This window comes from Fonsecaea monophora (genome assembly GCF_001642475.1).
Source record: "Fonsecaea monophora strain CBS 269.37 chromosome Unknown Scaff14, whole genome shotgun sequence".
Classification (NCBI taxonomy): Eukaryota; Fungi; Ascomycota; class Eurotiomycetes; order Chaetothyriales; family Herpotrichiellaceae; genus Fonsecaea; species Fonsecaea monophora.
The window spans coordinates 82,520-110,177 of NW_019173945.1; the positions used below are offsets into that span (position 1 = coordinate 82,520).

At 53.2% G+C, this 27,658-nt stretch overlaps 11 protein-coding genes across 11 annotated transcripts; 2 read left to right on the top strand and 9 right to left on the bottom strand.

Moving 5' to 3' along the window:
• Positions 1 to 199: 199 nt before the first annotated feature.
• AYO21_02980 (hypothetical protein) lies at positions 200 to 1,589 on the bottom strand (the record flags this gene model as incomplete). Its single annotated transcript, XM_022652955.1, has 2 exons — positions 200 to 1,288; positions 1,374 to 1,589. 2 exons carry the CDS (start codon positions 1,587 to 1,589, stop codon positions 200 to 202), a joined length of 1,305 nt encoding a protein of 434 aa, XP_022514649.1.
• A 992-nt stretch (positions 1,590 to 2,581) lies between these two features.
• Positions 2,582 to 3,380, bottom strand: AYO21_02981 (hypothetical protein; the record flags this gene model as incomplete). Its single annotated transcript, XM_022652956.1, has 3 exons — positions 2,582 to 2,769; positions 2,829 to 2,967; positions 3,027 to 3,380. The coding sequence occupies 3 exons, from the start codon at positions 3,378 to 3,380 to the stop codon at positions 2,582 to 2,584; spliced, it is 681 nt and encodes a 226-aa protein (XP_022514650.1).
• Positions 3,381 to 4,004: 624 nt separating this feature from the next.
• On the top strand, positions 4,005 to 5,840 carry AYO21_02982 (hypothetical protein; the record flags this gene model as incomplete). Its single annotated transcript, XM_022652957.1, has 1 exon — positions 4,005 to 5,840. The coding sequence occupies one exon, from the start codon at positions 4,005 to 4,007 to the stop codon at positions 5,838 to 5,840; it is 1,836 nt and encodes a 611-aa protein (XP_022514651.1).
• Positions 5,841 to 7,157: 1,317 nt separating this feature from the next.
• AYO21_02983 (hypothetical protein) lies at positions 7,158 to 8,891 on the bottom strand (the record flags this gene model as incomplete). The annotated part of the gene is made up of 1 exon (XM_022652958.1): positions 7,158 to 8,891. One exon carries the CDS (start codon positions 8,889 to 8,891, stop codon positions 7,158 to 7,160), a length of 1,734 nt encoding a protein of 577 aa, XP_022514652.1.
• A 2,134-nt stretch (positions 8,892 to 11,025) lies between these two features.
• On the bottom strand, positions 11,026 to 13,034 carry AYO21_02984 (hypothetical protein; the record flags this gene model as incomplete). The annotated part of the gene is made up of 3 exons (XM_022652959.1): positions 11,026 to 11,147; positions 11,232 to 11,708; positions 11,807 to 13,034. The coding sequence occupies 3 exons, from the start codon at positions 13,032 to 13,034 to the stop codon at positions 11,026 to 11,028; spliced, it is 1,827 nt and encodes a 608-aa protein (XP_022514653.1).
• A 1,091-nt stretch (positions 13,035 to 14,125) lies between these two features.
• On the bottom strand, positions 14,126 to 15,688 carry AYO21_02985 (hypothetical protein; the record flags this gene model as incomplete). Its single annotated transcript, XM_022652960.1, has 1 exon — positions 14,126 to 15,688. The coding sequence occupies one exon, from the start codon at positions 15,686 to 15,688 to the stop codon at positions 14,126 to 14,128; it is 1,563 nt and encodes a 520-aa protein (XP_022514654.1).
• Positions 15,689 to 16,228: 540 nt separating this feature from the next.
• On the bottom strand, positions 16,229 to 18,448 carry AYO21_02986 (hypothetical protein; the record flags this gene model as incomplete). Its single annotated transcript, XM_022652961.1, has 1 exon — positions 16,229 to 18,448. One exon carries the CDS (start codon positions 18,446 to 18,448, stop codon positions 16,229 to 16,231), a length of 2,220 nt encoding a protein of 739 aa, XP_022514655.1.
• Positions 18,449 to 18,855: 407 nt separating this feature from the next.
• On the bottom strand, positions 18,856 to 19,521 carry AYO21_02987 (hypothetical protein; the record flags this gene model as incomplete). The annotated part of the gene is made up of 3 exons (XM_022652962.1): positions 18,856 to 18,931; positions 18,995 to 19,236; positions 19,321 to 19,521. 3 exons carry the CDS (start codon positions 19,519 to 19,521, stop codon positions 18,856 to 18,858), a joined length of 519 nt encoding a protein of 172 aa, XP_022514656.1.
• Positions 19,522 to 20,269: 748 nt separating this feature from the next.
• AYO21_02988 (hypothetical protein) lies at positions 20,270 to 22,130 on the top strand (the record flags this gene model as incomplete). The annotated part of the gene is made up of 4 exons (XM_022652963.1): positions 20,270 to 20,641; positions 20,727 to 20,741; positions 20,792 to 21,488; positions 21,562 to 22,130. The coding sequence occupies 4 exons, from the start codon at positions 20,270 to 20,272 to the stop codon at positions 22,128 to 22,130; spliced, it is 1,653 nt and encodes a 550-aa protein (XP_022514657.1).
• Positions 22,131 to 23,365: 1,235 nt separating this feature from the next.
• AYO21_02989 (hypothetical protein) lies at positions 23,366 to 25,831 on the bottom strand (the record flags this gene model as incomplete). The annotated part of the gene is made up of 2 exons (XM_022652964.1): positions 23,366 to 25,301; positions 25,362 to 25,831. The coding sequence occupies 2 exons, from the start codon at positions 25,829 to 25,831 to the stop codon at positions 23,366 to 23,368; spliced, it is 2,406 nt and encodes an 801-aa protein (XP_022514658.1).
• An 827-nt stretch (positions 25,832 to 26,658) lies between these two features.
• AYO21_02990 (hypothetical protein) lies at positions 26,659 to 27,612 on the bottom strand (the record flags this gene model as incomplete). The annotated part of the gene is made up of 1 exon (XM_022652965.1): positions 26,659 to 27,612. One exon carries the CDS (start codon positions 27,610 to 27,612, stop codon positions 26,659 to 26,661), a length of 954 nt encoding a protein of 317 aa, XP_022514659.1.
• Between the last annotated feature and the right edge of the window lie 46 nt (positions 27,613 to 27,658).

The window sequence follows — 27,658 nt, forward strand, 5'->3', positions numbered from 1 at the left end:
CGGGCCGTTGTATCACTTGGCCTCGCAGCTGCTGCTGAAACCATGCAAATGCGTCGGTCTATGCGTTGACACCATGATAGGTGTTACCATGACATGTAAGGATCATCAAAGTATCAGCAGAGCCTCGTCTAAATGTGCTGGTGGGCTCAACGCTCAATCGATACACTAGGAAGCCTGACTTTGCGCGTGCAACCCGTCCCTACAATCTACTCTGTATTGCACCAAGCTCCCTGGACTTGCTCGCCCGCCAGGCGACTTGCTGGGCTATACCGTTTTGCTGCTGCGGGATCTTCCATTTCCACTTTTGAAGTCTCTGTTCACCAGCCTCCAAGAGCCCACGGACGAAGTCACCGAAGATCGGCAGCATCTTGAACCCGTGACCCGCATCCCCCGACAAAACTACCAAGGATTTACCCGTGTCTGGCACAAAATCGATGATGTAGTCCGAGTCTGGGGTGTCGGCGAACCAGCACAAGTGGTTGTCAACCAACGGTCGGTCTGCAAGCTCTGGCAACGCTTCGCGGAGCAAACGTCTAATCTGTCGCTCGTCCTCGTCCGGGATGAATCTCGATTCTTCCAGGGTCTGGTACGGCAGCGACACACTCTGACCAGGAGGAGTATTGCCATAGTTTGTGTACCCGCCACCCATATGGCAAAGCTTGAGCTTGTTGGTGGCGGGATCGGGCTCGAAGAAGAAGCCAATGTCGCGCACGTTGGTCACAGGGATTCCTTCCAGTTTGGTAGCCTCGTCGGGTGACAGCTGGATATGTGTCACGCCCCAGCAAGATGCAGTGACCTGCGAAGAAATTGAAGGTAAGATCTGGGCAACATTTGCACCAAGGGCAACAATGATCAGGTCAGCTTCGTAGATGATGCCTCCTCGAGTCCTGCATCCAGTGACCTTGCTGTGGCTACCTGGAGCATGGACGAGGTTCTGCACTTCACCCACGACAGGACCCAGGTAAAACGCTACGCCTTTGGCCATGCATGCTCTATACACGGCCTCCATCGCATTGGCGGAATGGGCGTAGCCTGCCAGTCGGTTCACGTAGCCCTTCCAGCCCTCCACAGGCCCCGAGAATCTTGGTTCGATGGCCTTGATCGAAACTGAGCCATCCACCATGGTGATTTTGCCACTGAAAGCAGGAACTTTCTCGATCGAACTCGCGTATTTGTGAAGAGCATCTCGGATGACGGGAGGAGCCGAACCAGAGACGACATTGAGATAACCGACCTCCCGATAATACGGTTTGTATAACGGGTCCGTCTGCCACTTGCGTATCGCGTCCTGTACAAATTGCATCAGCCCAAATCGACCAGTGTCACAAGCCAACAGATCTCGTCGGGCAACCAGTGTCTAGACATGAGCTCACCAGGGCCAGTTTAGTGTAGAACGGATCCAAGTACTCGGCTCGGATGATTTTGTTGAGGTCGAAACCGGCGGAAAATCGACTTGGGAGGTCGTCGTGCTTGTCGAGAACTGTTACAGACGTGTAACCCGCGAGAGCTAGGCTATATGCGGTAGCCAGGCCAAAGGCGCCAGCACCGAGGATGAGTATCCTGTCGTCCTTGCTCGTCGACGAAGGCATGTCAAAAGTGATAGCCAGCCGAGTTTTCGGACACGAAACGCACAAGTTCACTGTCTAAAGAACCCTTTGTAGTCTTGTCACGCTGCACCTGATGCCTGGTAGAGACGCATCGAGGTGGGCAAAGAGTGTAACAGGCCCGGTCGATCGGTCCGTTTCTCAGACAGCCGGCTGGGCGACCTGATCTTGTTACTCATCAACACCTTCGTAAGGTGACCGAATATGCGCTACAAGAAAAGCAGTATATGTTCCACAGTGGCTGGATATTCCAATATGGTGAACCTCCGGAAACGGTCCAATCGATGTCACCTCCAGCCGTGCCTTTCGAGCCTCGTACCATTCAAGTCGGCCCAATACCAGTGGCCTTGAGCCCAGTAGGTCGGTCGGCACTCCTCCGAAATGACCAAATATCGCGTCCAGCTAATGAATAGCTCGAGACTTATCTCTCTCTCGCCATAGATAGATCTTCACTTGTTCCTTATCGTAGCACGGGAGATTGTTGTATCATCTCACGACAATGTAGCCCCCCAGTGCCACGTGGCCCGCTGCAGCTCTCAATTGCTGACCAGGATGGATGCGGAGAAATCAAGGCAACTATGAACCTAAGTGACATGCACGCACGGCCTTGGCTCCCGTGGTGGAGACACGCTCTCAAATATGGGGCTATAAGACGGCCTTGGCGACTTAGCGCCTTGGCACTCCTCCCCGTCCAGTGCCTTCTATACGAGGTACAGACCTCCTCATAGATCAGTCGGCGCTGAATCCCGCATTGTTGGGTCTTTAGGTCATTAACCCTGTTTAGAATACACCTATCAGCTCGTCACTGCGGCATACTGGATCAGAAGGCATATCACGAACGTCTCCTATTTACGGACCAAAAGCTTTGCAGGTTGGGAAACGAATCCTTGCCCACCCCCACCCAGGAGCCGCTACCAAACCTATGTGTCTTTGTCGGTCACTTGGAGCGCAGACGCACAAGAACTCTTGCTCCAGTATCAACAGACCCAGCCACCGTCGGCATTGTATACGGCACCGGTCACAAACTTCGACTCGTCGCTCAACAAGAAAGCGACAACGTAGGCGATTTCAATGGGTTGGGCTCTCCTCTTCTGAGCCGTGACCTGCAATCTCTGTCTGACTTCCGCGGGATCTTCATGCACGGACATGGCTGTGGCGACAGATCCTACGCCCGTTGTCAGCTACACCTTGCCAAAGGTAAAACACGTGGCACAGCTGACGTACCTGGCGATACGCAGTTCACTCGGACCTTCTCGTTCTCCTTGGCCGCAGTCCTCGTAAGCCCAATGACAGCGGCTTTACTTGCACAGTACGCGGCATTGCCAGGCGCACCGAATTGGCCCCAAACGCTGGCGGCCGAGACCTGTAGAGAATCTGTCAAACTTGGCGTCGGGGGGCAGATCGCTTTGAACGTCGACGTACAATGCTAGAACCGTCCTTCATTGCCCTCAGCTCAGCCCTGATGCAATTGAAGACGCCTCGCGTGTTGACAGCAAACGTTCTTTCCCATGCGTCATCATCGCTGTCGGTGACAGGCTTGGGGTCAGTAAGAATGCCAGCCATGTTGGCCGCGCCGTCGATCTTGCCCAACTCTTCAACGGTCCTTTTAATCCAGGCATCCACGCTTGCGCTTTGAGTCACGTCCACTTTCGTGTAGATGTGCTTCCCATTACCCTGCAGAGACTTGGCCGCCTTCTCTAGGCCGTCCTCGTTGATATCAGCAAGCGAGATTGTCGCACCGCGGGATGCAAGCAACTTCGCTATCTCGAGGCCCATTCCAGACGCACCGCCTGTGATCCCGATCTTGAATATATCGATTTGTGGTTATTACAAGTCCGACTTCATGGTCCCGCATTCAGCCGTGGGAGGGCTTTGGAAATGAGTACTTACTACTTTGCCGTCGAAGGATGCCATTATTATTCGAAGTAGTATATCTTGCGAGCCGAGATCGAGAGAGAATAATTTCTGACTGCAAAAGAGAAAAATCTCACTTCTAGATTTTTTGAATAGGTAGCTGTGTATCTGAATTCGCTTTATCCTTACATCCACACCCTCCATCCACCCACCCACACAAAACTAGCCAGATACCATTTCAATCCTTCTCAAATACTCGCAGGCGCCGTTACTAGACTAGCAGACTTGCCTGATCGGAACACAAGCCCGGCTGGAGCTGCCGTGTTTGGCTCGGTCTGCCGGCCCGGCACAGAGGGCCCTTGCTCCGGCCTCCAGTTTCTCCTTATCGGTCGTGGATGTCCAGTCTAGGAAGCAGGCGACACACCCTCTTGACTTGGACAGATCACCCGGATTCCGGCAGCGGAAAGTTGGCTCTGCTGCTTGAGGCCTAATTCCCTAAAGACAAACAACTAGATATTTGGTCTACAAAGCAGCCATGGTATTACAATGTCGAAGGCTCTCAAAGGACACCCAGAGTTGAGAGCCACCCCTGCTTTCGCCCATACTCGGCTTATCACAAATCCTCCTGAAGTCGCTCGTCGCATCTCAAAGTGTCCAGACATGGTCTCCGGCAGCAGCACCACTGCCGACAGGTTGAAGGCTATTTCTGATACCCTGCCGCCATCCAACGAAACGTACGACGTTATCATCATCGGCTCGGGTCTCTCTGGTCTGTGTTCTCTGCATCACATTCGAGAACGCTTTCCTGCCTGGAAGGTACAGGTGATCGATGCGGCTCCCGACGTTGGCGGAACCTGGTACTGGAATTCGTACCCCGGTTGTCGATTTGACTCGGAGTCCTTGTCATACGCCCTATCTTTCGACAAAGATCTTCTCAATGAGTGGCACTGGAAGGAGGCCTATTCACCGCAGCCCGAGACTCTCAAGTATTTTCAACGATTTGCCGAAAAGCATAAGCTGAAGGATTTTATTTTGTCCAACACTTCCATTCAGGAAGCCCATTGGAACGAAAGTAGACAGACATGGACTTTGATCGACAACAAAGGTGGCCAGCATGCCTCGACATTTGTCATCAGCGCCATGGGTTTTCTCTCCTCTCCCACGCTACCGGCGATCCGTGGAATTGAGACTTTCCAGGGTGAACTTTTCCACACTTCTCGCTGGCCAAAGTATCTCGACATCAAGAGAGACTTTGCCGGTAAGAGGATCGGTGTTATTGGCACGGGCGCCACCGGCATTCAGATCATCACAGCCCTCTCAAAGGAGCAGGGAATCAAGTCACTGGAGGTGTTTCAGCGCACGGCAAACTGGGCTGCGCCATTACGAAACAAAGAAATCTCGGCCGAAGAGATGGAAGAACTGAAGAAAACCTATCCCGACATCTTCGACAAGTGTTTCAGATCGGCTTCCGGCTTCATGCATCTCCCCGACTCTCGCAAATGGGCCGACGTGAGCGAAGAAGAACGTTTTGCTCATTGGGAGAAGCTGTACAACACGCCCGGTTTCGGAAAGTGGTTGAGTGTTTTCGCGGATACGTATACCGACCGCGCCGCAAATGCAGCGTACTCGGAGTTCATGGCCAACAAGATCAGACACCGAGTAAAGGATCCAGAAACGGCAGAAAGTCTCATCCCCAAGACGCACGGGTTCGGTACACGACGCGTACCACTCGAGAGCGGGTATTTCGAGGCTTACAACCAGGAGCGTGTCCATCTGGTAGATCTCAGGAAGACACCCATCGAATGTATCACGCCGGGTGGAATTCAAACCTCCGACGGTCAAGAGCACCCCTTGGATATCTTGATCTGCGCCACCGGCTTTGACGCAATCACGGGCGCTTTCAGCGCGATTGATTTCCACGGCAAGGACGGTCGTCCAATGATTGCTTCGGGCGATACGCCAGGAGGTGAACGTGCAGTGTGGCCCGATCACCGGCCGCAGACATACCTGGGATTCACTGTGCCGAACATGCCCAACCTTTTCATGGTTTTGGGTCCCCATCAGCCATTCGGAAATGCGACACGCAACGTCGAGTACATTGTGGACGCCATCTGTGATCTGCTGCAATACGTCCGCGAGCACGACTACCACTACGTCGAAGCAACACAACAGGCGGCGGACAGCTGGTACCAGCACGTCGAAGAGTGCGCAAAGGGCCAGACCTTGATGAACGAGGTTGACAGCTGGATGACGGGCGTCAACACCAACGTCAAGGGCAAGACGACGAGGAGTATCTCGAGATACTGCGGAGAGTCCAAAGAGTTCCGCCGACGTGTAGAGCGCGTCGCCGCGGCCGACTACGACGGCTTCCGTTTCGCTTAGGCTCGCGACCGGTAATATTGTGCGCGTGTTGCAAGCGTCATGCAAGAATTCACGAACTGATAGGTAGTATTACCATAAGAACGGAGTTTGACGCCAAGTGAGACAGCAGGGCGTGTTTCGGTGGTAGGTAGGTTCGGAAGGCAAAGTGGTTAACGCGAGTTGTTGATCCAAGTTTCGGACTGTTGTATATCATGAAAATTCCTAGATTTCATCACAGTAGGAAGAAAACATTCGAGATAGAGCTCTGGCTTCGAACCTGTTCGCATTCGAACGCAGGGGGCCCTGGGTCCCTTTGTACCTACCTAGCAGACCCGACTCACTTGTTCGCGCGAGCATTCTCAGCGTCACTATTTGTAGCAGTAGGACAAGCTCAAGGTTAATGCGAATCATACGACTTCCAAGGCCAGGCGACCTAGGAAGACAAAGTGTCTTAAGAACATTTCGGTTTGTATTGCATTGCAGGCGCCATCATACCTACAGCCCAGTATCGTTCGAGCTGACAACCCAGCCTATTGATTGGTGGAAAAAAGGTGGGTGCTCACCTTCTCGGCCTCAGGAACCCAGGCCCGGGCAGCAAGGAGCCACAACAGCCTTCCCAAACCAAACCTGCTTTGGTAGTTCACTTTGTATGTACTTGGTATATGGCATTCAGGCAGACATACCTAATGCTCGAGTAGTGGTCCCTACGGCCGCGTAGAGGTGTCTGCCCACCGCTAGTGGAAGTGCTGTAGTAAAATAAGTACCGTTGGCATCATCACTGGAGCTATCGGTATAGCAGCCGCAGTCGTTGGTGCGTTTATTACCTGGCACTACCGTATAAGACGGAGGGTCCGATCGTTACGCCCTGTACCGTTGAATTCCAAAACTGCACAGCGCAACCGCGCAACTTGAACCCTCCTTTGCGAAATGAAAGTGCACCATCGCGACTGGAAAATTTAGGGCCATAAGCTTCAAGTTATGGATGCGTATGCGTCTCACATGCAATATTCTCTCGAATGTCGCAGTTGATGTGGCATGGGATAGAGCCACTTGGGCTTGTGCCATGAGAACAGAGTCGTCTCGAACCCTAAGGGTCTGCTGGCGTGGTGTGTCAGAAATGAAGGGCACAGTGGGCGGGCATCTACCCTAGGCCGGAAGTGGGGTGAGCTGCGAGCACTTTCTACTCAACTTGGCTTCGAAGAGCAGCGAGACAAGAGCCGGTCAGGTTGCTGGTTGATTTCAGGGGTCAAGATTCGCCGCTGAGGATCGCGGTATCTTTTGTCACGTTTTGTGCGGCCTCCTAAGGGTGTTCGTAATCCGACGCTACGATATGATCGCTTAGCCGGATTCCATAACCCTCGAATCCCGCTTAGCTGATGGGCGTGTCGCTTTAAGGGGAATTTCGACCATTTTTGTAACTTGATGGCGCGTCGTGGTCGGCACGCGTCGTGGTCTTTGCTCGGCGTGCAAAGGCTCGACCGGTCCAGGTACGACCCGGCTAGCTCTGACTTTTTCTCTGGGAACGTCTTCTCCCGCTTGCACGTCAGGCACATGTGTCCCCCTTCTGCCTCGTTGTCTCTTCTGTACTGGCTGAACCGCTTCAAGTGGTGGTCGGCTGATTGCGATATCGTCGCAAGATGCAACTACTCCCGCTTGAAACTTAGGCCCAGGCACTCCTCTTGTGCCTTGTTGTCCAGTGTGCGATTTCAGTCGATCTTCGGGTTGCCGTTCCTTCCGCGTATTTGCTGCGTTTCTGTTGCGGACGATTGTCTCGCGGTATGCATCCAGTGCCCTGCAAAGTGTTCGTAGTCGTGCATCAACACCGTTGTCGAGAATGTTCTTGATTGCTCGAGAAAGCGCTCGAATACCGTTTGCATCCCGTAGAAGATGCTGTGAAAGTCCTTCGACGTGAAAACTATGTTGTCCTCCCTTTTCAGCCGGCGCTCTCAGCCAGTGTACGTTCACACAAGCAAATTGATGGTCTATAGTGACCGAGAAATATCGTGGCTCTTCATAATCGAATTCTTCCATTCCGAAGCTGCGCTGCATGAGGTCTATATAGCCGCTCAACGCGACGGCTCCAGCACCAGCAGCCTGATTCGTTGCGATATAGTGGGTTCCGTTCTGAGCCTGTGATTTGAACTCGATCTCCAGGAATGGAAATCGAACCTTCTGGTCTGGGACGGCATAGCTTCTGTCGAACTGATCGTCAACGAGAAGACCAATTGTCCCTAGTTGGTTTCGGGTGAAGGCCGCCTCAGAGTAACCAAAGGCTAGGTCTGGTTTCGGTTTAGGCAAGGGGAGTGGATTGGTCAGAATAGACGTATCGAGCGGGATAGGAACAGAATTGTACCACGGTTGAGCGGCATTAGACGCCAATCGTGTATCCGGAAGTGTCTTCATTGCTGGAATGAGGTCCGGAGCTAATTGCAGTACAATAGCTTCTTCACCCTCCTCCTCAACCCGTCGGCTTGTCCTTATCAGTTGTTGCACGGCCTCATCATCCATCTCAGGAGATGTTCGAGACCGTGATATTATTCTCCGTGCCCGACGTATCAACTCGGGGGGTGGGTCTTCACGATTGATGTAAATATTGCGATCGCGTAACGACTGTCGATAATCCGCGTCATGAACACTCGCAGTGGATTTCTCAGATTTTCTGGATGTGGAGATCGATCCTTCAAAACTGTTGTCCGGAGACGGAAGCAGGGAGGTAGGTTTGCGGGGCATCTTGAATGATGCTTCGGAGATTCGGGCTTCGTTCTCTGTTGGTGAACTGCGAGACCAACTCAACTTTTCCAACCAACTCTCGATGAGGTTTTCCTTATCAGGCTCAGTTCTTGTCTCAGTGGGTTGCGTGAGCTTATGTCTCGGACGCTTCGCGGGTAGGTCGAGTTCGTCTTCGGTGTTCACGGGGGTCTTGTCCTTCTCCTTACGATGATTGGATTGTTTGACTACTGGTTTCTGCAATGACCTCGTCGGTCCTCCTCTTGCGGTGCCTTGATGGCTCGCAGCTTGTTTCTCTTGTAGCCGAGCGCTTTTGCGAGAGGTCTTGGTGAGGGAAACTGACATCTCTCCGAGATTCTTGGGCTCTTTCTTCGGTGCTCACTTATGTTTTCGTCCTCTTCTTCGCCTTGAGCAGAACAGCTCCATTTTCCTGTCCATGAGTTTAGGTGGAATTCCAAAGTGATGGAGGTATTTCCTACGGGTTGAAAGATTAGGCTTGACCTGTTAGCGGTCAGGTCTGTCGTTGACCTTTCGGCGCTCCGTCTGTGTCTCGCGGACATATCGACTGGTAATGAATAACATGGAGGATGAGCCCATTATTCATAGCTCGCGCAGGATACGGAAGGCTGAAGAAGCGGGGGCCGTGGATGGAGGCTGGTCTTGGGAATTACGGAGAACCAACAGTCTGCGTTGGCGGCTGAGAAGTTGAAACTCGCCAGTGGATTGAGTGGATGCATGGCTTGGCAGCATTGGAGCAGCTAATCCGGGGATATAACCTCACGCGATACTCGTTAAACCCTATCTTATCAGTTTCTCCATGGGAATAGCAAGGTAGTTACACTAGTCTCTAAATGGCTAGCGGGGTAACTAGAAATCAAGTCTACCTGAGTGTACAAAGTCCGTCCTGCCTGATGACACCAGTCGCTAGGCTGAGGTTGAGCTGAAGTTGAGCCAGTGTCAGGTAGTCATTCAAGGCCACCAGGCAACGTAATTCCTCGCACAAAGCTCTTGCAAACTCGGGCGCGCGGCATTCCCTAGTCAAAGGAGATTCTATTTGCAGATGCTAGCTCTGTCTAGTATCGGACAACTTCAATGGTCTCCAAGTTGAGGGTTACAGACTTAGTTCTCGTGGTGGGAATCAGGCGAGCTCCAGATCATGGATAAGTCACATGACGACGATCTCAATGGCTCCGGCGAAGAGAACATGTCTTTTACTGAGTGGGTTTTGACTGGGAAAGAATCCCCTTAATTCTGTCTCGGGCTGGGACAAGATTGACCTCCGGACAGAGATTTCCCCGCCACCTTACATGGCCTTGCATGGCCTTACATGGAAGCCAAGTTGTATCTCTATCAATAGGAAAAACAAAAGCTGCGGTTATTGGTAAATCCGTGCCTCTCAGTTGGGCTTGAAAGCTATCACCCTAGCACCAGATGTCCACCCTCTCGTTTCTCTTTTGTGCGTTCGCTTCGACTGCGAGCTATCCAGATTGCTCCTGGGCGCCACACTTCTAATGTCTTTCTCAAGGCTCTTTAACAGAGAATCAAAAGACTCGCATCAAAACAATAAAAAGGGGCACGACATCCCAGAGTCGTCGTCAGCAGCATCTTTAGGTAAAAGATATTACTCCGCAGACAACGAAATTATCTTGATCAGATGAAAAATATAGCCTGGCCTCCCGTTTTGCCATTCACGGACATAGAAGAGACTCAAAGACTGCGGCGCCCGCCCGTTCAGAGGCGGTTGTCAGTCGTCCACGAACAGTCCAGACTGATGCGGACAACAAACCCGCGCCTTCCTGGCTGTCTGATGAGTGACGGCAGCTCTCTGATGGAAACAGAGACTTCGACAGCTTCCTCAGGGAAACGGTGAGATTTCTAACGACCTACGTTTCGATTAACGAACGCGCTCCCATGCAAACATATGTAGCGGCACTTGTCTTCTGTCCGGCAAAGAGCCAAATCAAGGATTTATTTTGGCAGCGAGAACGGCTCCGATTTCGTAAAGAGCATCAAAGGCATTCGTAGCAGCTGGATGGAGCTCATGCTTGCAGTTTCTGGAGGATCCTGATGGCTTTATGTTGATGCTTGCTTACTCGAGCGACAGCAAGAAGATCGCGAAAAGCTCCCGATGGGGAGACGTGCGACTCTGGAATGTCGAAACGGGGACTTTTGGGCTGCTTGGTGGCCATTTTTATACAGTCATCTTCATTGGCTTCTTGAGCGACGATAAGAAGCCCTTGTGTGAGCTCCACTTATATTCGCCCAATCGGGGGTATAGAGAACTATACGAGGTATACGCAGTATTGATATCTCTTAGATAGAGATGCCTACCTACAGGTGCCAGTACACACAAGCACCGAGCATGCATGAGTACAGTCTAGGCAGTTACTGTGACAACGTCACTCCCTGTGTCGCTGCTAAGTTTTTTTTTCATCTTATAACTTCAGATACACATGTACGAGACGTAGACACGCCACCGTCATCCCATCTTCACGCCCTCGAGAGGCTGTCCTTCCAGGTCGGACTGGATGGACAGAGCGACGAAGCGGGACCACCAGCGCGCCTGGGCGGCGGTGCCCCCAAACATCCACAGCCCGGGAGCTTTTCTGTAGGTCAGTCACGGGTTTCGATCTGGTGCCTCGAAAACAAAGACGGGTCACTGGGACCAGAGACCGGGGAACTCACCTGCCGGCTTCATGACATTCCTCACCTCGCCCTCCTCATCGAGCCCCCAAAACTCATCCAACTTGGACGCGACACCCTCCCCGACAATCTGGGCCACCTGGTTGCGGTAGTCGTGGTCCTGCCCCGTCGCGACCACGACCACGTCGGCGCGCATCTCGGTCCCGTCCTGAAACCTCACGCCCTGGGGAGTGAATGTCGTGACGGGCACGCCGGATTTGACCCGGATGTCCCCGCGGGCAATGTGCGACGATGCGCCAATGTCGATGTAGTACCCGCCGTAGCGGTGGAGGATGTTGTCCATCAGCGGCGTGTGGCGGTCGACACGGAAGCCGGAGCGCTCGAGGTCGTCGAAGCGCGCTTGGTCCCGGCGCGCGGCGGCCTCGTGGATCGTCTTGAGAATGTCGCGGAGGATCTTGTTCGGGCGGGAGGCGACGAGGGCGTCGGCGGTGGCGGTGGGGATGGTATTGTTGTAGAGAGCTAAAGGAAGTCAGATTCTATTTATCCGGTATTGTTTTGAGGGGACGGTCGGGATGAGAGGAATTTGTGTGTGTGTGTGTGTGTGTGGACTAACTTACCCTGTTGCCCCTTCACGATCCATTCAATCGGGTATATAGCCGTCGGTCTGCGCTGGATCATCGTCACAGAGCGCAAACCCGCCCGGTACATGTCCTCGGCGATGTCGTGCGCCGTCGTGCCGGACCCGATAATGATGGCGTCCTTGGCCACCCAGTCTCGACTATGCTTGTACGCGCCCGAGTGCACGAGAATGCCCTGATACTGCTCGGTGCCGGGGAACTTTGGGTCGTTGTCGACGCTGACGCCCGCGCCGGTGGCGACAACGAGGTGTCGACAGACCAGCTCCCGCCTTTCGTCGCCGTTGACCGTCACGTCCAGCGTCCACGTCTGCGTCTCGGCGTTCCAGACTGCCTTGTTCGTGTCGGCGCTGGTCCACAGATTGATTCCGTAGCGTTTGGCATAGTTCTCAAAGCCCTCGGCCACGATCTTGCCGGGTAGGAGCAACGGGTCGGTGGGCTTCCACGTGCGCTCAAAGGGCAGATTGTTGTACTCGCGGATCGTGTGCTGTCTGACCGACTCGTAGCGTTGCGTCCAGTTCTTGCCCACGGAAGGCCGCTTCTCGAGAAGGACGTAGTCGATTCCGAGGGCACCGAGTCTGCCCGCGATGGATAGACCGCATTGACCTGCCCCGATGACCACGACGTTGAAATGACTTTGGCCGCCAGTCTGGTTCTTCTCGTTTTCACCAACAACAACACCGTTGACGGCATCATTGGTAGTCTCAGTGTCGACCACCACCACCCGCGGAACATCAGGGTGCCCGTGCCCCTCAAAGTTATCCAGAATCGTCACCAACATCCAGATCTTCCACTTCCCATCCTCATCCGGGACCAACGATGCCGTCCCTGTACAGTTCCCGACAAGTCCCCCACCTCCACCCTCATCCTCGAGCTTCACGACGAAAGTGAACGGAATGTCGACCCAAGAGCTCGTCGGAACGGGATTAGTGATCCGTCCAGCCGCTGTCTTGATATCAGCGACACGGTGAGCCTTGACCTGAGCGTTCCACACCTCGGCGATCCTCTCTGAGCCGGAGAACGTGCGGACCTGCCCCGTCAGCGCGAGCCAGTCTCTCCACAGCGCCGCCGGGCCGAGCAGGGCCGTGGCGTCGAGATTTTGGAGGGTTTGTTGCGCTACCTGCTGGACGGTGTCGACGTCGACGTCTCCGGGGACTAATCGCGATGGCAAACTGCCCGGGAGCTTGTCTAGATCGTGTCCCGGTGCCATTGGTCCAGAGGGGGGAGAGAAAGGGGGCAGAGTCAAATCCCGACAAGCCTTTCCCTCAGGCGTGTTCAATAGGTACCTTGATGTTGCTTCCGACGCCTTGGTTCGGGAAGAAGAGACCTCAAGGTTGTTCGAGTCAAGGGTTCCGGCTCCGTACCGAACTTATATTCCATCGGATATCAGCTCACTCATCATCAGCACGGAGCACATAAAATCCAGTGACCATTTGATTGTGACCAGTGAATCGCGAAACAATGTCATTGAATTGTGACTCGTCGATTACTGTTAATTGAGGGACCAACCTTGGATATATCAATCAACAACCCGCAATTCTCGTTCATCGGCATATAACTTCGGCTGTCGTCTGATCAAGCAATATTCCCTACGAACCCCGACATTACGAGAGGTGCAACTAACTAGTCAAAATCTCCAATGCGGGGGCCGGAGGGAAAGGGTCAAGCACGCAGGGCACGTCAAGTTAGTCCCTCCCGCACTGAGTAGCCGAGTGACAAACTGAGCGGTCGAGTTGTGCTAGGAACCGAGGCTGAAGGACTGGTACGTAGTACCCAGTACTCGGAACGGCGTAGATAAATGATAAATCCAATCAATCTTGTTATTAGAAACCCTGTCATCAGACCGGCCGACCCTGACCATGACCCTTGACCGAACCTCGAGCGAAGTAGGAGGGGATGGGACGGGAACGGGATGCATTAAGATGCCGGATTCCCGGATTTTCTTCCAATACCAATGGAATGGAAAATGCAGAAAACGTCCCTATTATATTGGTTCTGGGGACGATGACACGCTATCGCCAGTATTATGGCGACGAGATATTGAGCGCGTCAGATTCTACGTTCATTCGTATGCCATACATAGGGCCGGGGTTTTGTTTCATTATCTGTTCTGTTCATGGGAGGAGAAGGATGGTCTGTAGTGAGAAAGGAAGAGGAAAAATGACTTTCGGAGGGACGAGTCTGCGAGTCTGCCGTTGCCACTGGTGTGTTCCCAATCAGTCTCTCTGCAATGCTCGCTTTGATCCTCTGCATGGCCCTTACCCGCCCTGTCTTGTCCTGTCCGACTCGGATCTCTCAGATTCATTGATATGACTCGGTCAAAAGGTACGGCTTCCTCCCAGCTAGGTCCAGCACCATCTGGCCAAACAGGCCGTTGGCCCACGAAAACCACGGCCGCGTCCAGTCGCTCGTGTTCCACGAGTTGACGCTCTCGTGGATCAGGCCCAGCCCATCCGTGCTGCTGACCAGTTGACGCAGCTCGGTGCGGATCTCGTCGTCGTCTCCCGAGGTCAGGATCCGGACAATGGACGCCATGGGCCAAGCGTGGCCGAAGGAAACGTGTGGTCCGCCGGTCGCGTTGAGCACGGGGCCGCGCATGTAGTACGAGTTTGCGGGCGAGAGGAGCAGGCGTCGAGTCGTCTGGTAGACCGGGTCAGTGGCGGCGTCGTAGCCAAAGAATGGCGCCGAGAGCAGCGACGGAATGTTCGCGTCGTCCATGGTGTTGTAGCTGCCGTAGCCGTCAACTTCGTACGCGTAGACCCGGTGGTCGCCGCGCATGTGGTAGATCCCGTGGGCCTGGATGGCGGCACGGATGGTGGCAGATAGGTTGCGCATGCTGGAGGCCAATGTCGCGGCAACAGGGTTTTGGAGGCTCTGCATGATATCCGCGCAAAGCCCTAGATAGTGCGAGAACATCATGTTGGCTGGGATGAAGAGCTGGTAGATGCACGAGTCGTCCGATGGGCGGAAGAAGCTTCGAATCAGCCCGGTGCCGCCGACGACAGGATTTCCACGGTACAGGTTCGAGACGGACTCAGTCGCCGAGTTGGCGGTGCGGTTCCACGTATACGGCTGGTCGAGTACGCGGCCCTCAGAGTCGTACGTGCCCAAAGTGAGGTTCAGAACCGTGTTCATGATCGTTTGAACAGTGTCGACCCATTGGAAGCGATCGAAGAAGTCCAAATCGGACGTGGCGTTGTAGTAGTTGTACGACACTTGAAGGAACGCCGCAAGGCTGTCGAGCTCGTATTTGCACTCAAACACCGTTGTGTTAGTGACTGGTGGGAATACGACATCAGTTGCAGCAAAGCCATTGACAGCGGGCTCGACGCCGGATTCTGGGGGAGGTTGGAAGCTGTTGCAATGGGGCGATGTGTTGATATAGCGTGATTGCAGGTTGATTACTCCTCTGTACAAGGACGCCAGCGAGTCAGAGGAGCTATTCGCTTTCAACAGGGATGAATACGACTGCAGCTGATTCGACGAGTCTCTCAACCACATTGCGTTGATGTCGCCTGTGATGACAAAAGTCAGCTCCTCCTGTGAGTTGTTGCCTGCGAACCCGTGCCAACGGATGGCCGTGTCGAGCGTGTTGGGAAAGGCATTTTCAAAGAGTCGTGACAAGTCCGGGTCGGATATATGGCTCTTCAGGCTCGAAACTGCGTCTTCGACTTCGGATAAATTGAAGGTGCGGCAGTGCTGTGGTGGACGTTGGTACGAGAGATTGAACCTCCCAGCTGAGAAGGGCCCGTGGTTCTCCGTGAAGTAGACAGCCGGGTTTGGACACGTGTAGTTCACTTCCTGAGCGAGGCAAGCAGCGACAAGGAGGAAGAGATGGATGCTGAGGCACGGTAGAGACAACATCGTGACGTTGAAGAGGCGACGTTGATAGAGAACTCTTTACCTGGGAGAGACTCTTTGTGGTTGTGTTTAGGACTTTTCACTTTCCACTCACCTGTGAACTTAGATTGATCTCATGATGGGCTATAGTGAATAAAGTGACTGACACGGTGAAGCAAGTCATGCGAGGGGCAGGACAGTGAAGTTGATGTGTTTGATGTAGCGGTTACATCGGTTCCTGCGTGGAGTCGACGCCTTGTCCTGTACTGGCATATGATCTGTGCCGATCATTGCGGGGAGATGCTGGATTCATCGGGCAGCCCAGCAATGCAACAACAGAGCTTTGCATGGGGAGCCTCGTCCAATACAGATTCTTTCAACGGCACACTTGATGTAGCCCCAGGAGGCTGTTAGAGAAGGTACCGTGCTTAGATATTACCCATTGTCATGCTCGAACCTCCCCTAATGGTCCCGGGAAAGGAGTGGGAAGTCCAAAGTCGATATGATCCCTTTGAGACTGTTTGTTCCGGCTGATCCTGGCGGCTTGACCCACAGTGTTGTTTCTCATTCCAGCTCAAGTTGGGCCAACTCGGCGCCCTCAAAGAAGGTCTCTCGTACATTTCGACAGATTCCTACCCGTCGGAAGACAGTCGACCAGGAAGGGCTCCCGGTGTGAACATCTGAATCGTTTGCTTCCTGCAGTCTCTTGCTGCAGAGCCTGAACTGGAGCAAGAGCATTACCCTTTGACCTATTTGTAAACCATACAGGTCCCGCTCCACACCAGCTGCCACGTGAATTTCTGCATTGGAGCCGTCAACGCTATCGTCCCGAGGAAGGGAATAGTCCAGTTGTGCTTCAATCGGTTGTCTGTTGGGCTCGCATATCACCAGCTGGCCATCTTCGGGGTTTCGTGCGTGGACGTGGCGAGCTACGTGTTGTGAGAGATCGTACTTATTCTTCCCACCGCGCGCTGTTATCTTGGACCAGTCAACGCGGTCTGACTCCGGGTGTATGATTCGTCGTATGTATCCTCTCACAGAGACACTTTTCTTCTTTGCCCCCTCCTGGCAAGCATGGAGAATATTCCGGTCTTCCTCTTCGCGCTCTCTGGGGTTCTTTCTCACGACAGGTACTCCAAGCACTTCAAACCCATTGCTCCGTTTGAAGTCCTGCTTGGTGCTAATGTGGGTCCCGACAGGAAGGCATCCCCAAGACCAGCTCGGTGCAATATCAACGAGGGCTTTCCGCGGGTCACCGGCCGTCCTGACCGACCACGCTAGGTCTTCGGGAAATGTGTCGCGCCAAAGACCAGCGAGATATTCCTGGTTTGGAGTGATATAGGTTGAGAGGTACTGTGCTGCCAGACCAGAAATGGCCGGAAATCGGTCCGTGGTTTTGGTGATCTCTCGTGGGCAGTAAGCCTCGATCACATCACTCCATTCCTGGTGTAAGCGAGCCCGTTCCCCTGCAAAGCGAGAGTTGATAAAAACCTGGGCCACGCTCATCTGCTCGAATCCGTCCTCTTCTTCGAAAAGGGTGGCACCACCGCCATCGTGCTTCCCTGCGCTGCGGATGTCGATCTCTGTGCCCTGCTTCTCCACACAAGACCAGTAGACCCTCTGACCGCAGTAGTATAAGAGTCTGGGGGACAGTCGCTCCTCTTGGAGAGTCCACGCGCGTTTGGACAATGGTGCGGTTGCCCTCACTTGGTTGAGACTCATGTCGTAGTTGACGAGCCATTGACCTTCAAAGTAGAAAGGAACAACTTTGTGAGTCCACGCCTTCCGAGGAAAGATGAGGCCATCCCTTGAGCTTTTGCTTGAACAGGCGCACAGAGTGAAGACGGCGTTACCATAGATGACATGCATCCTCGAAGCTTCGGCGTCCCAATCCTCGCCGGCATCAAGGTTGCAAGCTGAACAGAGATCCCCTTCACAATCATCGAAGCCATTACCCTCATCGTCGCCTTGGATAATCGTGTTTTGGTCCCTTTGGATTTTCTGGGAGATGCAGACTTGATCAACCCAGAGATATCTCAGTTCGAGTCTTCGAATCAAACTCAAAGCGTCCCTTATCGTTTTCGGGAGCTCCGAGATTTCGAATCGAATCCTGCGTTTGTCAAGATTGCACGGCGTGGTCCTACCTCGAGAATGTCCCTGGCCCCAACAGTAGCTCAAGGCAACGTAGTCAAGTTTTTGGCCGGTTGCCAACTCCGACGTATCGATCAGCCGCAATGTCGTCTCGGACACAACTTCAATTAGCCGTCTTGGGTGCTCGCCAGATTGCGTCAGGAGGCTGCACTGGTGCTCTTCACGGCAGCATTGCAGCCATTCTTTGGTCCTGGAGACGACCGAGACAAAAGGGTCCTCCCCAAGCGACGACGGTCTGATATTGGTGGTGAGTGCAATGTTTACCAGGATGCTACTCTCGCGTGACACACCCAGACGAACTTGCAGCGTCGATTGACCACGACGTCCAGTCTCTCCTGCCGGTAACCTGAGATAGACGGGTGCATCTCGTTCTTCCATCTTCTTGACATCATCACCAGTGATTTGGGACAGGAGCAGTGCCTGTCGGACAACCCTGCACCCCCTACACCTGTCGCGTGCGCATTGATCGAGTTCGCCGTAGCTTGAATGCAATCTGATGAAATCTGTGTCCCTCTCGCTCTTGCTCCGCGCTCTTCGGACTGCTCGCTCGAACTCTATGAAATTGGGGCATCGAAGTTGGCTCTGGCCATTTGGCTGCAATCTCTTGGGTTTATTCCACCACCAACTCAGCATCTCGTTTGATGAAGTGGGACGGAGCATAAGGCAGTTAGTGATTCGGACATTTGGACATGAAATATCGACATCGACGGTATCAGGAACTAGCCATTTCGATCTAGCCACCCGGGAGCACTAGGGTCATTTGTTCCCTCGAGTCGTCGTTGAGACCACATCGTCCATCTCCTGGCTCAGGCAGGGGCGGTTTCAGATGACGTGGCGAGGGGGTCAATTAGGCCGCAAGCTGTAATGGGGGTGGCTTGTGGCTGTGGTCCGGAAGGTGCTGTGTGTGGTGCTAGAATAATGCAGGGAAAAGAAACATGGAAGAAAGATAAAACAGATTTAGGCTGCAAAATAATCTACCCGGTAGAGTCGGTACCATGATATTCACCCGTAATCCCTCTCCGTGTCCACCATCTATTCAATCATTCCAGTTCCACAGATGTAGTTTCCTCCTTGAATCGCTTGAAGTTATCCATAATTGCAGCCAGGTCAAGCAGTCTACAGAAGTCGATTTGTTAGTTTCGTCGCAATAAAACTCGGAGGAGTACGAGGGAGACAGACACAGCAATGGCGCCAAAAGTGCATGGCACCACAAAAGCAACATTCTCAGACGCCGCTCGTCCCCATATCACGGCCAGTAAGGCTGTGGCAACGGCAAAGACTGTGCACAGGGTTGTACAGAGGTAGAATGCCGTTTTCAGGGTTTGGACGCGCTTGTCTTCCAAGCCCGGCTCAGGCACGCTGTCGGCGACATTGCGAAAGCGTGACGAGATGGTTCCGGCGACGCTAATATTGGCGCTTGCCTGGTGACGGACCGTTAGAACGTCTGTGTTGTCTCCTGGGGAACGGATATCTTCTTCAGTCGGAATCTAGTCAGAATCACTCACCACTGCAAAGGAACAAAAGTTTGTAAACATCCAATATGGATGGGAATTGAAGTGGTTGAAGGGATCTCCCAGCATCGAGGCGAAGGAAGTGATGATGGCACTCGACAGGAACATGATATTTGCCCCGATGCATGCATATTGGGTCAAGCTCCCCAGCCCGTGGCCGGAATTGAAGTTTGCCAATACACTCACGGTATTCATCATGTCGATCAATTGCAGTGAGCACTCAGAAAAGAGAAGAAAGGATTTGAAGTTGTTCAACTGAGGCTGTCGATGCCATTAAAGGCTGTGGCCAGGCTGGAGCTGCGCCTCACTCTGTCGTTTGACCATGATCGGCACAGGCACCCGACCAGGGGTTCATGAAGCGTACACGTATTAGGGCGCCCTAATGGACAGGGTTGATAGGGGCCGGATCTAGAGGACAGGCGTCAAAGTGGCCAGTCACCAGCCAACCTCGTCCATTAGATGGGAATAAACTTGTTGTTCATTGTTTTGTATATCGTAGAGGTAGAGAATATGCATTTAAAGAAAGCATCGAGGGTAAGGAATCTGCATCGGACTTTGACGAGTCTTTCTATTATTAATAAATTCGCCTGAATGACTCTCTGTTATTAACCATCAACACCTGCGAAGCTTCCGAATGGATCATTGACAAACTGGGCAGTGGAGACTTAGACACACATCAAGGGAACATATTACTTACAAGTAACTAGTTGGTGCTTCATCTACTCCTTGACTCACCCTCCTGTACCACATCATTTTGACGCTGGATCTTTTGGAAAGAGACTCGATGATTCGAGGAGAGATGGATGTGACGACGCCTCTACATTCATGGCATCTCTGAACGAAGATCTTTGAATATCAAAAATCAATCACCCCTCACCGCCGAAGCCGACACAGCATCATCCATCTACGGCCTCTGGTCTCTAAACTCAGGCCATCGGCAACAATGTCCAAATCACAGACAATGACCATCTCGCCAACTGATGGGGCTTATCAACCTCATCATCGTCATCGCCAGGACGGTCCATCTACAACACCCGAGACATTCGAACTGAGTCTCAAAACACCCACAAAGTCACTACGAGAACTCACCCGTCGAGTCGTCCAGGGAGGTAAAGCCTCGTTACCAACAACCGGAGGCGCCCAAACATCACCGTCATCGGACGAAGAAGGAATCAGTGTTCACAATGGAGTGCCTGCGCCAGTCAATGCGCCGCCGGCCATTCAGCGGTGGAATATGCCCAGGGGGAACATCGGTCGTCTGGGATTTGCCTTTTTCTCATTCATCGTCACGGGTCTCAACGACGGTGCTGTCGGAGTACGAATGCCTCTGATCTGAACCTCTACCACCTCTTTATTGAGTTGGATCGAGATATGCTAATGCGCGTCTTCCCTTGATACAGGCACTGATCCCATACGTGCGTCCTCTGTTCCCTTCCGTTGTTGTGTCTGACTACAATCTCACAAGCCAACGCAGCTCGAGACGTACTATCACCTGAACTATACGACCGTCTCTCTGATTTTCCTCACCCCCTTCGCAGGCTACTCCCTCGCCGCATTCACCAATGCCGCCATCCACACGAAACTGGGCCAGCGAGGGATCGCCATCCTCGCTCCCCTGTGCCATATTATCACCTACGCCGTCTTGTCCGCGCACCCGCCATTCCCCGTCCTCGTCGTCATCAACACCGTCTCCGGCTTCGGTAACGGCCTCACCGACGCCTGTTTCTGCGCCTGGATCGGCGCCATGGACAAGGCCAACGCCGTCCAGGGTTGCCTGCACAGTTTCTACTCGGTCGGCGCGCTGATCGCCCCGCTGATTGCCACGTCCATGGTCGTCCATGCTAAGCTGCCGTGGTACACGTTTTACTACTTCATGGTGAGTAGTGACCACCAACCTGGCGAAGAACACCCGCACATTTCTTCAGGGAAACATACGGACCAGAAATCGCTAACGGCCTGGTGCAATGGCGTCAACCAGACTGGCATGTCGGCCCTAGAATTCATCGGTCTCAGCACCGTTTTCTGGCACAAGACAGGGGAGGTGTACCGAATCGAGCATCCACGGGACACCGAGGCGACGGGCGGCCGCACCAAGGAGGCGCTCAAGTCGAAAATCACCTGGATCTGCTCTGCCTTCTTTTTCACGTACATGGGCATTGAAGGTGAGTGTCTAAGTCCACGATACATCTCTCTTTCAACCTCCATCCGTCCATTCCTCCCCCTTTTTTTCCCCAGAAAAATCCTCAAGTGAGAATCGAAAACTGACCATACCCTCCGCCTTTCGCGGGGAGCCAACCCACCTAGTCGGACTCGGCGGCTGGATCGTGACCTTCATGCTACGCGTCCGGTCGGCCTCGCCCTCCGCGTCAGGCTACTCCGGCACGGGCTTCTGGGCGGGGATGGCGCTGGGCCGAGCGTGCTTGGGGTTCGTGACCGAGCGGTTCGGCGAACGGGTCTGCATCTCCATCTACCTGGCCCTGTGCCTTGCGCTGCAGCTGATCTTCTGGCTTGTGCCGACGTTCCTCGTGTCCGCCGTGGCCGTGGCATTTCTGGGATTCTTCCTCGGCCCCATGTTCCCCGGCTGCGTCATGATGGCGGCGAAACTGCTCCCGCGACACATCCACGTCAGCAGCATCGGCTTCGCCATGGCACTCGGCGGCACCGGCGGCACCGTCTTTCCCTTCGCCATCGGCGCCATCGCCGCGTCCAAGGGCGTCAAGGTCCTCCAGCCCATCATCCTCGCGCTGCTCGTCGTGCTGTTGGGCCTGTGGTTGAGTTTTCCCAGGGTGAAGAAGAGGGAGTAATCCGCAAAGGATAGAATATATATATAAAAAAAGAGGGAGAGGGGGAGAGAGGCACATGAATACTACCAAAATTCATAATTCACACCTACCTGCCTGTGTATGTGTAGACGACACTGTCGCCACCATCGATTGCCATCGCCATTTACTGTCCTCGACTCCATTCATTCTCCTCTACAGGCTCACAATGGCGTGTGGTATCCCTTTCAATCCCTGCGCGCCAGGTTCACCAGTTAGGTGACAGCGTGTCCCAGGGCCGAGCACCGAATACAACCACACCCACACACCCCATAACCGTACTCGCACCGTGGTAGTATCTATGCGCTACATCGGAGAAAGTCAAAGATTAGGCCAAATTGGCAGTGAAAACCCAAACAAGAGCAGCAACGGACATGGCAAAAAGTAAAGTGAAATGAAGTTCACAACCTGATTAATTTGAATTTGCAATTGCACTTGCATATCTTCCAGCGCATACACAATCCATGTTCATTTCAATCTTTTTCCTCTCCTGGTTTTTCCTTTTTGGACGTGTTTTGAAATTCATCTGAGATTCCATACACTTCGCATGTAAAAATTGGGCACCTTGGGCACCGGGCAAGTAGCAAATACCAGAAACCCTTTGTGCATTCGCTATCTTGCTCTTCCTTGAGAGAAGACACCTCCGCTCGGCTTTCTGTGTCCATTCCTGTGCTTGTGCCTCTGCCGCTCTGCCGATCGAGATGGTAGGTTGGAAACATGGTTCCAATCGTGGTATGGAAGAGAAAAAAAGGGGTATCTTGGGTATCTATGCCTTGATGTCTCATTTCCTTTTCTGGGAAGGTTCGGTGCTCCCCAAAACAGATAATAAAAACACACTCCATACCGGATTTTGTTCATTTCATCTTGTTCGTCACACAGCATCATTCTCTGTTCCTGTCCGTGCTACTGCCATTGTTGTTCCCGCTGTGTCATGATGTTCAATAACAAGTTCCACCCATCCTGTCCCGGAAATTTCGAATGTCCTGAAAACCCGTACACATTGCGACAGCCTCCGGTCAAGGCGAAATGGAGGCTGATCTCTTCAAGAAGTAATCCATCCATCAATTGCTGTGAGCGATCTAGGTTGTTTTCCTCCTGTGTGATTCCTTCTTTTGTTCTTTCCGCCTAGATTCTCTTCCGCGGAAAAATAATCCCCTTCCGCGGCGTCGTCCTCGGTTTCGCGGTCATATCGTAGAGTGATGTTCCACTGCACGAGGCCCTCAGGCCCTCACTCTCTTCCTTCCGACGCTTTCTTCTTCAACCTCGCTCAGTTTCCTGCCTTTGGTCGCCGTTCGGCTGGCACCAGACTTGTCTGACTTGGGAGTGGTGACTTCGCTACTCGGCACACTTTCAACACGTCCTCCACCATCATGCTCTGTGTACTGGGCCGCCTGGTCGAACTTGAGATTCCCAGTGTTACCGCTGTACTGATCTGCCCCCATGCCGGTACCCACACCAACCCCCATACCCGCACCCGCATTGGTCCCATCAAACCCACCGAACCCAGCTGTGTTGTCATTGTTCAAGTTTCCAAACAGCTCGTCATCATCTTTGTAAGCAAAGTTCATGTGGTCGGCCGTCCCTAATTGATCTCCACCCAGTCCTGTGTTGCCGAAGTCGTAGTTGCCGTTCCCGTCGCTAGCAAAATCGCCAAAGTACTCGTTGTGAGTCAAAAAGTCGTCAATGTCCAGGGGCGGAGGTGGAAAAGACTGGCCGTCACCAATTCCGGGGATCGAACCAGTCGGAGATAGCGGCTGCAGCAAGTTGGTGAGGTTTTGAACAGATTTATCCTGCTCCGCTTGTAACTTGGCGAGTTGTTCCAAGTCTGCTTGTGTGCTGGCGAGCCGGCGATGGAAGTTCGGAGGTCCGGGCGGTGGAGTGGCGTTTATGAGTGCATTGTCATTGCCCGCGGGTTGGTTGGCGGAGTTGTTGATCATACGGAGGACGTCAGCACGCTGAGCCGTGGACAGCGGTCCTGTACCGGATGATGCTTCAAGATTGCTGAGGACATTGGAGAAGTCTTGCGCCGGTGTGGTTGGGGAATTTGCAGAGTGATTGTTCCTCGCATTGGCGTTTTGTATCATGGTCATCATGTCCCGGGACGGCAGATCGCTGCGTGCCTGATTGACAGAGGAGACGTTGGCACTGTTAGGGTTATGGACCCCAGGATCAAAAACGTCTTCAAGTTTCGGTGAGAGCAGAGATTGGGACTGTCCGCTGCGGTGACCTGTTGTCTTAGGGGTAAGATAAGGACTGTTGCCAGACCGAGGTGATAACGTGCTCGCTCGACCATGTGGCTGCTGCGGCGCTTGTGGTTGCCCGCTTCCGTTAGTCAGTAGCAGCGGCTGTTTCTTGAACGGCTTCGCAGGGCTACCATCGAGGTTGATGTCATTAAAGCTGTAGTCGCCGACATCAACCACATTACCCTGAGTTGATGTGTCGACGGGCATCGCATTTTGGAAAAGGTTGGCAATACCTTGTACACTTTCGTGGCTTTGAAGGCTGCGGTTATAGACTGTGGCGAGGAACGTCAGGATAGCATTGATCGAGTTCTCATGTCGATTGTGCTGGTCTTGGAAGGTCGCCGCTTGCCCGTACAACTGTTCATGCTCGCGCTTGAGTTGTTGCATCATACGAGAGATTTGCGTTTGCTGATGTCTGATGGCTGCCAGTTCACGCTGTACGCTCTTGAATTGATCTTGGGTGAGAGCCATCTCACTGCTTCCCAGTGTGAGCTGGCCCGGTCGAGCACGTACTCGGTTATCAACGGCATTCGTCTCATCCACGAAGTCGTCGGCGTCCTCCTCGTTCTGATCGTTGTCCGGTTTGCCTTTTCTTTTCGAGGCAGGTCCGCCAATGTTTTTCGGCTTCTGTATCAACCAGAGCAAGTCTGGATGACCGCGGCGGAAGTAGGGGTTCGAGTATTCACTTGGACTCTTGTTTTTACGTTCACTGGCTCTCATGGAATTGTCGGAAAGGCCGACTTTCTTGTGAAAGCCGTACATGTTGAGTTGACGCACGAAAGAAGCATAGTTATTGTGTTTGAACAGCTCCGGGATCAGTGTCTTTGCGAACTCGTCCTCATCCAGGACAATGAATGAGTTTCCATCATCCGACCAACGGATAAGGTCGGTGTTTCTGCCGTCCTCTAAAAAGCTGTGCACTCGTTAGCACCAATTCTTGCACTTTTTTCCCTCAAGGTCTACTCTCTCTCACCTGTTAAGCTTCTGAACAAATGGAGGTATCTGTTTCCTTTTTGCTTGAGCTTCTCTCTTTGCGACCTGTGCTCTTGCCTCCAACTCTGCTATGTCATCTTCCCATTCCGGGTTTGTGGGATGTGCGCCTCCATTTGGATGCTCTGTCCAGCTGTTCCCTTCTTCGCTCGGTCGGGGCACCCGTGAAGCAAGTTGGGCCATAGGCCGTCGGGCGATTTGATTTGAAGGCTGAGGAACAGGTTGAGGATTGCCCGCAGGGTAGGTGTTTGCGTTCAATCCAAAGCTGGTTTCATTGTATGAGGGACCAGAAACAGGTTGACCAGTTTGACCCCACTGAAGGAACTGGTCATTGGAGAGTTGCGGCCCAAGGCCGTCGTTGTACGTGGGCGCAGCATTCTGCATCTGAGCAGGATACGGGACCGGATCGGCGCCTGGAGCAGGTCGTTTTCTGGAGAAGCCTTGCGAGGCCATTGCTACCGGTAGGATAAGAGAGGAGAGGAGGGGAGGTCGTGAGGCCGAAGAAGAATTCAGGCGTGTGAAAGGTGGGATGTTTTGGACGTGTGGGAGATGTGAAATTATCGACGGGTGAGGCTCGACGTCGCCGAGAGCCCGGCCAAGTGAAAATCGCCAGGATCACACTACCAGAGAAAAGGTCACGCCGCAGATAGTCAGGACTTGCTGCGAGGAAAATGATGTGTATGTCGGGTGCGCGCAGGCACAAAGTTCGGGCGGGCAAGTGGGCTGAGATATTCAACTGCGGTATTGTTAAAGATCGCGGCCAAATTATGAACAGCCAACCAGATGACAAACAGAAATCAATGTCAATTGCGTCAAGCAGAATACCCCCAAAGAGCGTCCAATATGCCTTTATATCATCGACAATGGGCAAGTGGTGTGATTAAGTTCGAGCATTTTCAACGGTATGGGATTGGGAAAGTCCCGGATCTGATGGTCCTGGAGGAGTTTGCTTTTCAGTCCGCAGTCTTGGGATGTCAGTTTCCTTAGGTGCTTAGGTAGGTACAGGGGAGAAACTGCCACTGCGGGAGCCTATGACATACTCGTACTCACGAGGAAGGTGTTGTGTGCTAACTGCGCCAACTGCGCCAGCCGGCGCCAACCAACCAGGCGGCTGCTACATTTTGCTCCACAGCCCGGTTCCCGTCCATTCAGTCAAGCCTTGCGGATCAGGAGGGGAAACTCTCCTCCATGCTAACCAAGCTGAGTACTGTCTCAATATGTCAGCTGCTGGGGGCCATCGCGATTCAATCCACCATCGTCTCTATCAGGTACTCTCATATCTAAGCCTTGGGCTGTCCGATGAGCTTTCGGAAACCCGCCATTGCCTTTTCCCATCCTTCGGGGTGAGCTTGGGCAAAATTCTGCACCATCTTGACAGCTCGCCAATCCTCCTGCATATGCTGATCACTCTTTGTCCCGTTGAGGACAGTCACATTCCCCAACCCGAGCACCAAACAGTACAAGGCAGACTGGGGACTGATGCCAAGCTGGTTGGCCAAAGCACCCGCTTCACTGGACCAGACGAGGTTAGGGTTGGCCGACAGAGTCCAGAAGCTCTGATAGACGATATTCTGCTCCCTACAGAATTGACGAACTCCAATGTCAAACTTGGTGTTTGGATAAAATCGATTCTGGACCACGCTCGGCTTGATGTGGGCGCGCTCGTAGATGTCCATCAAAGTAAACAGGTTGCAGTTGGAAACACCCAGGTTCCGGATCTCGTTGGGCACATACTGCTCTAACGTGTGCCAGACATCCATAGTCTCATTGATGGTCGGTAAAGGTGAGTGTAGAACGAGCGTGTCGATGTAGGGCTGTGTCATTTCGTCACCCTTGACCACATCCGCAAAGTTGAAGTTCTTGAGGGACGAGAGGACCGACGCATTCACTTGCTCTCCAAGCGGACTTTGGGGGTCATATGGCATATTGTCTAGGTCTTGACCTCCCACGCTGGTGAACTTGGTTTGGATGTAGACCTCAGATCGGTTGATCTTGCCATCTTTGATTGCTCTAGATATGCCAGCGGCGACCAGATCTTCTCGGTAATGCTTGGGTTGAGCCGCCGTGTCAATGGCTGTGAAACCGTTGCAGAGAGCCTGGTAGACGAGGTCAGCCGTGGCCTCCTTTTTCCATGCCGTTCCGTAAATGAAGGCGGGCAAGGCAGGGATCACATGTCTGCCTGACAGATGAGGAGCATGTAACGCCAGCTTCTCGAAGATTGCGGAGGTCGTCATATTACCCGGTTCGGCATCTAGGTGGACATCAAGCTGGATAGGAAAA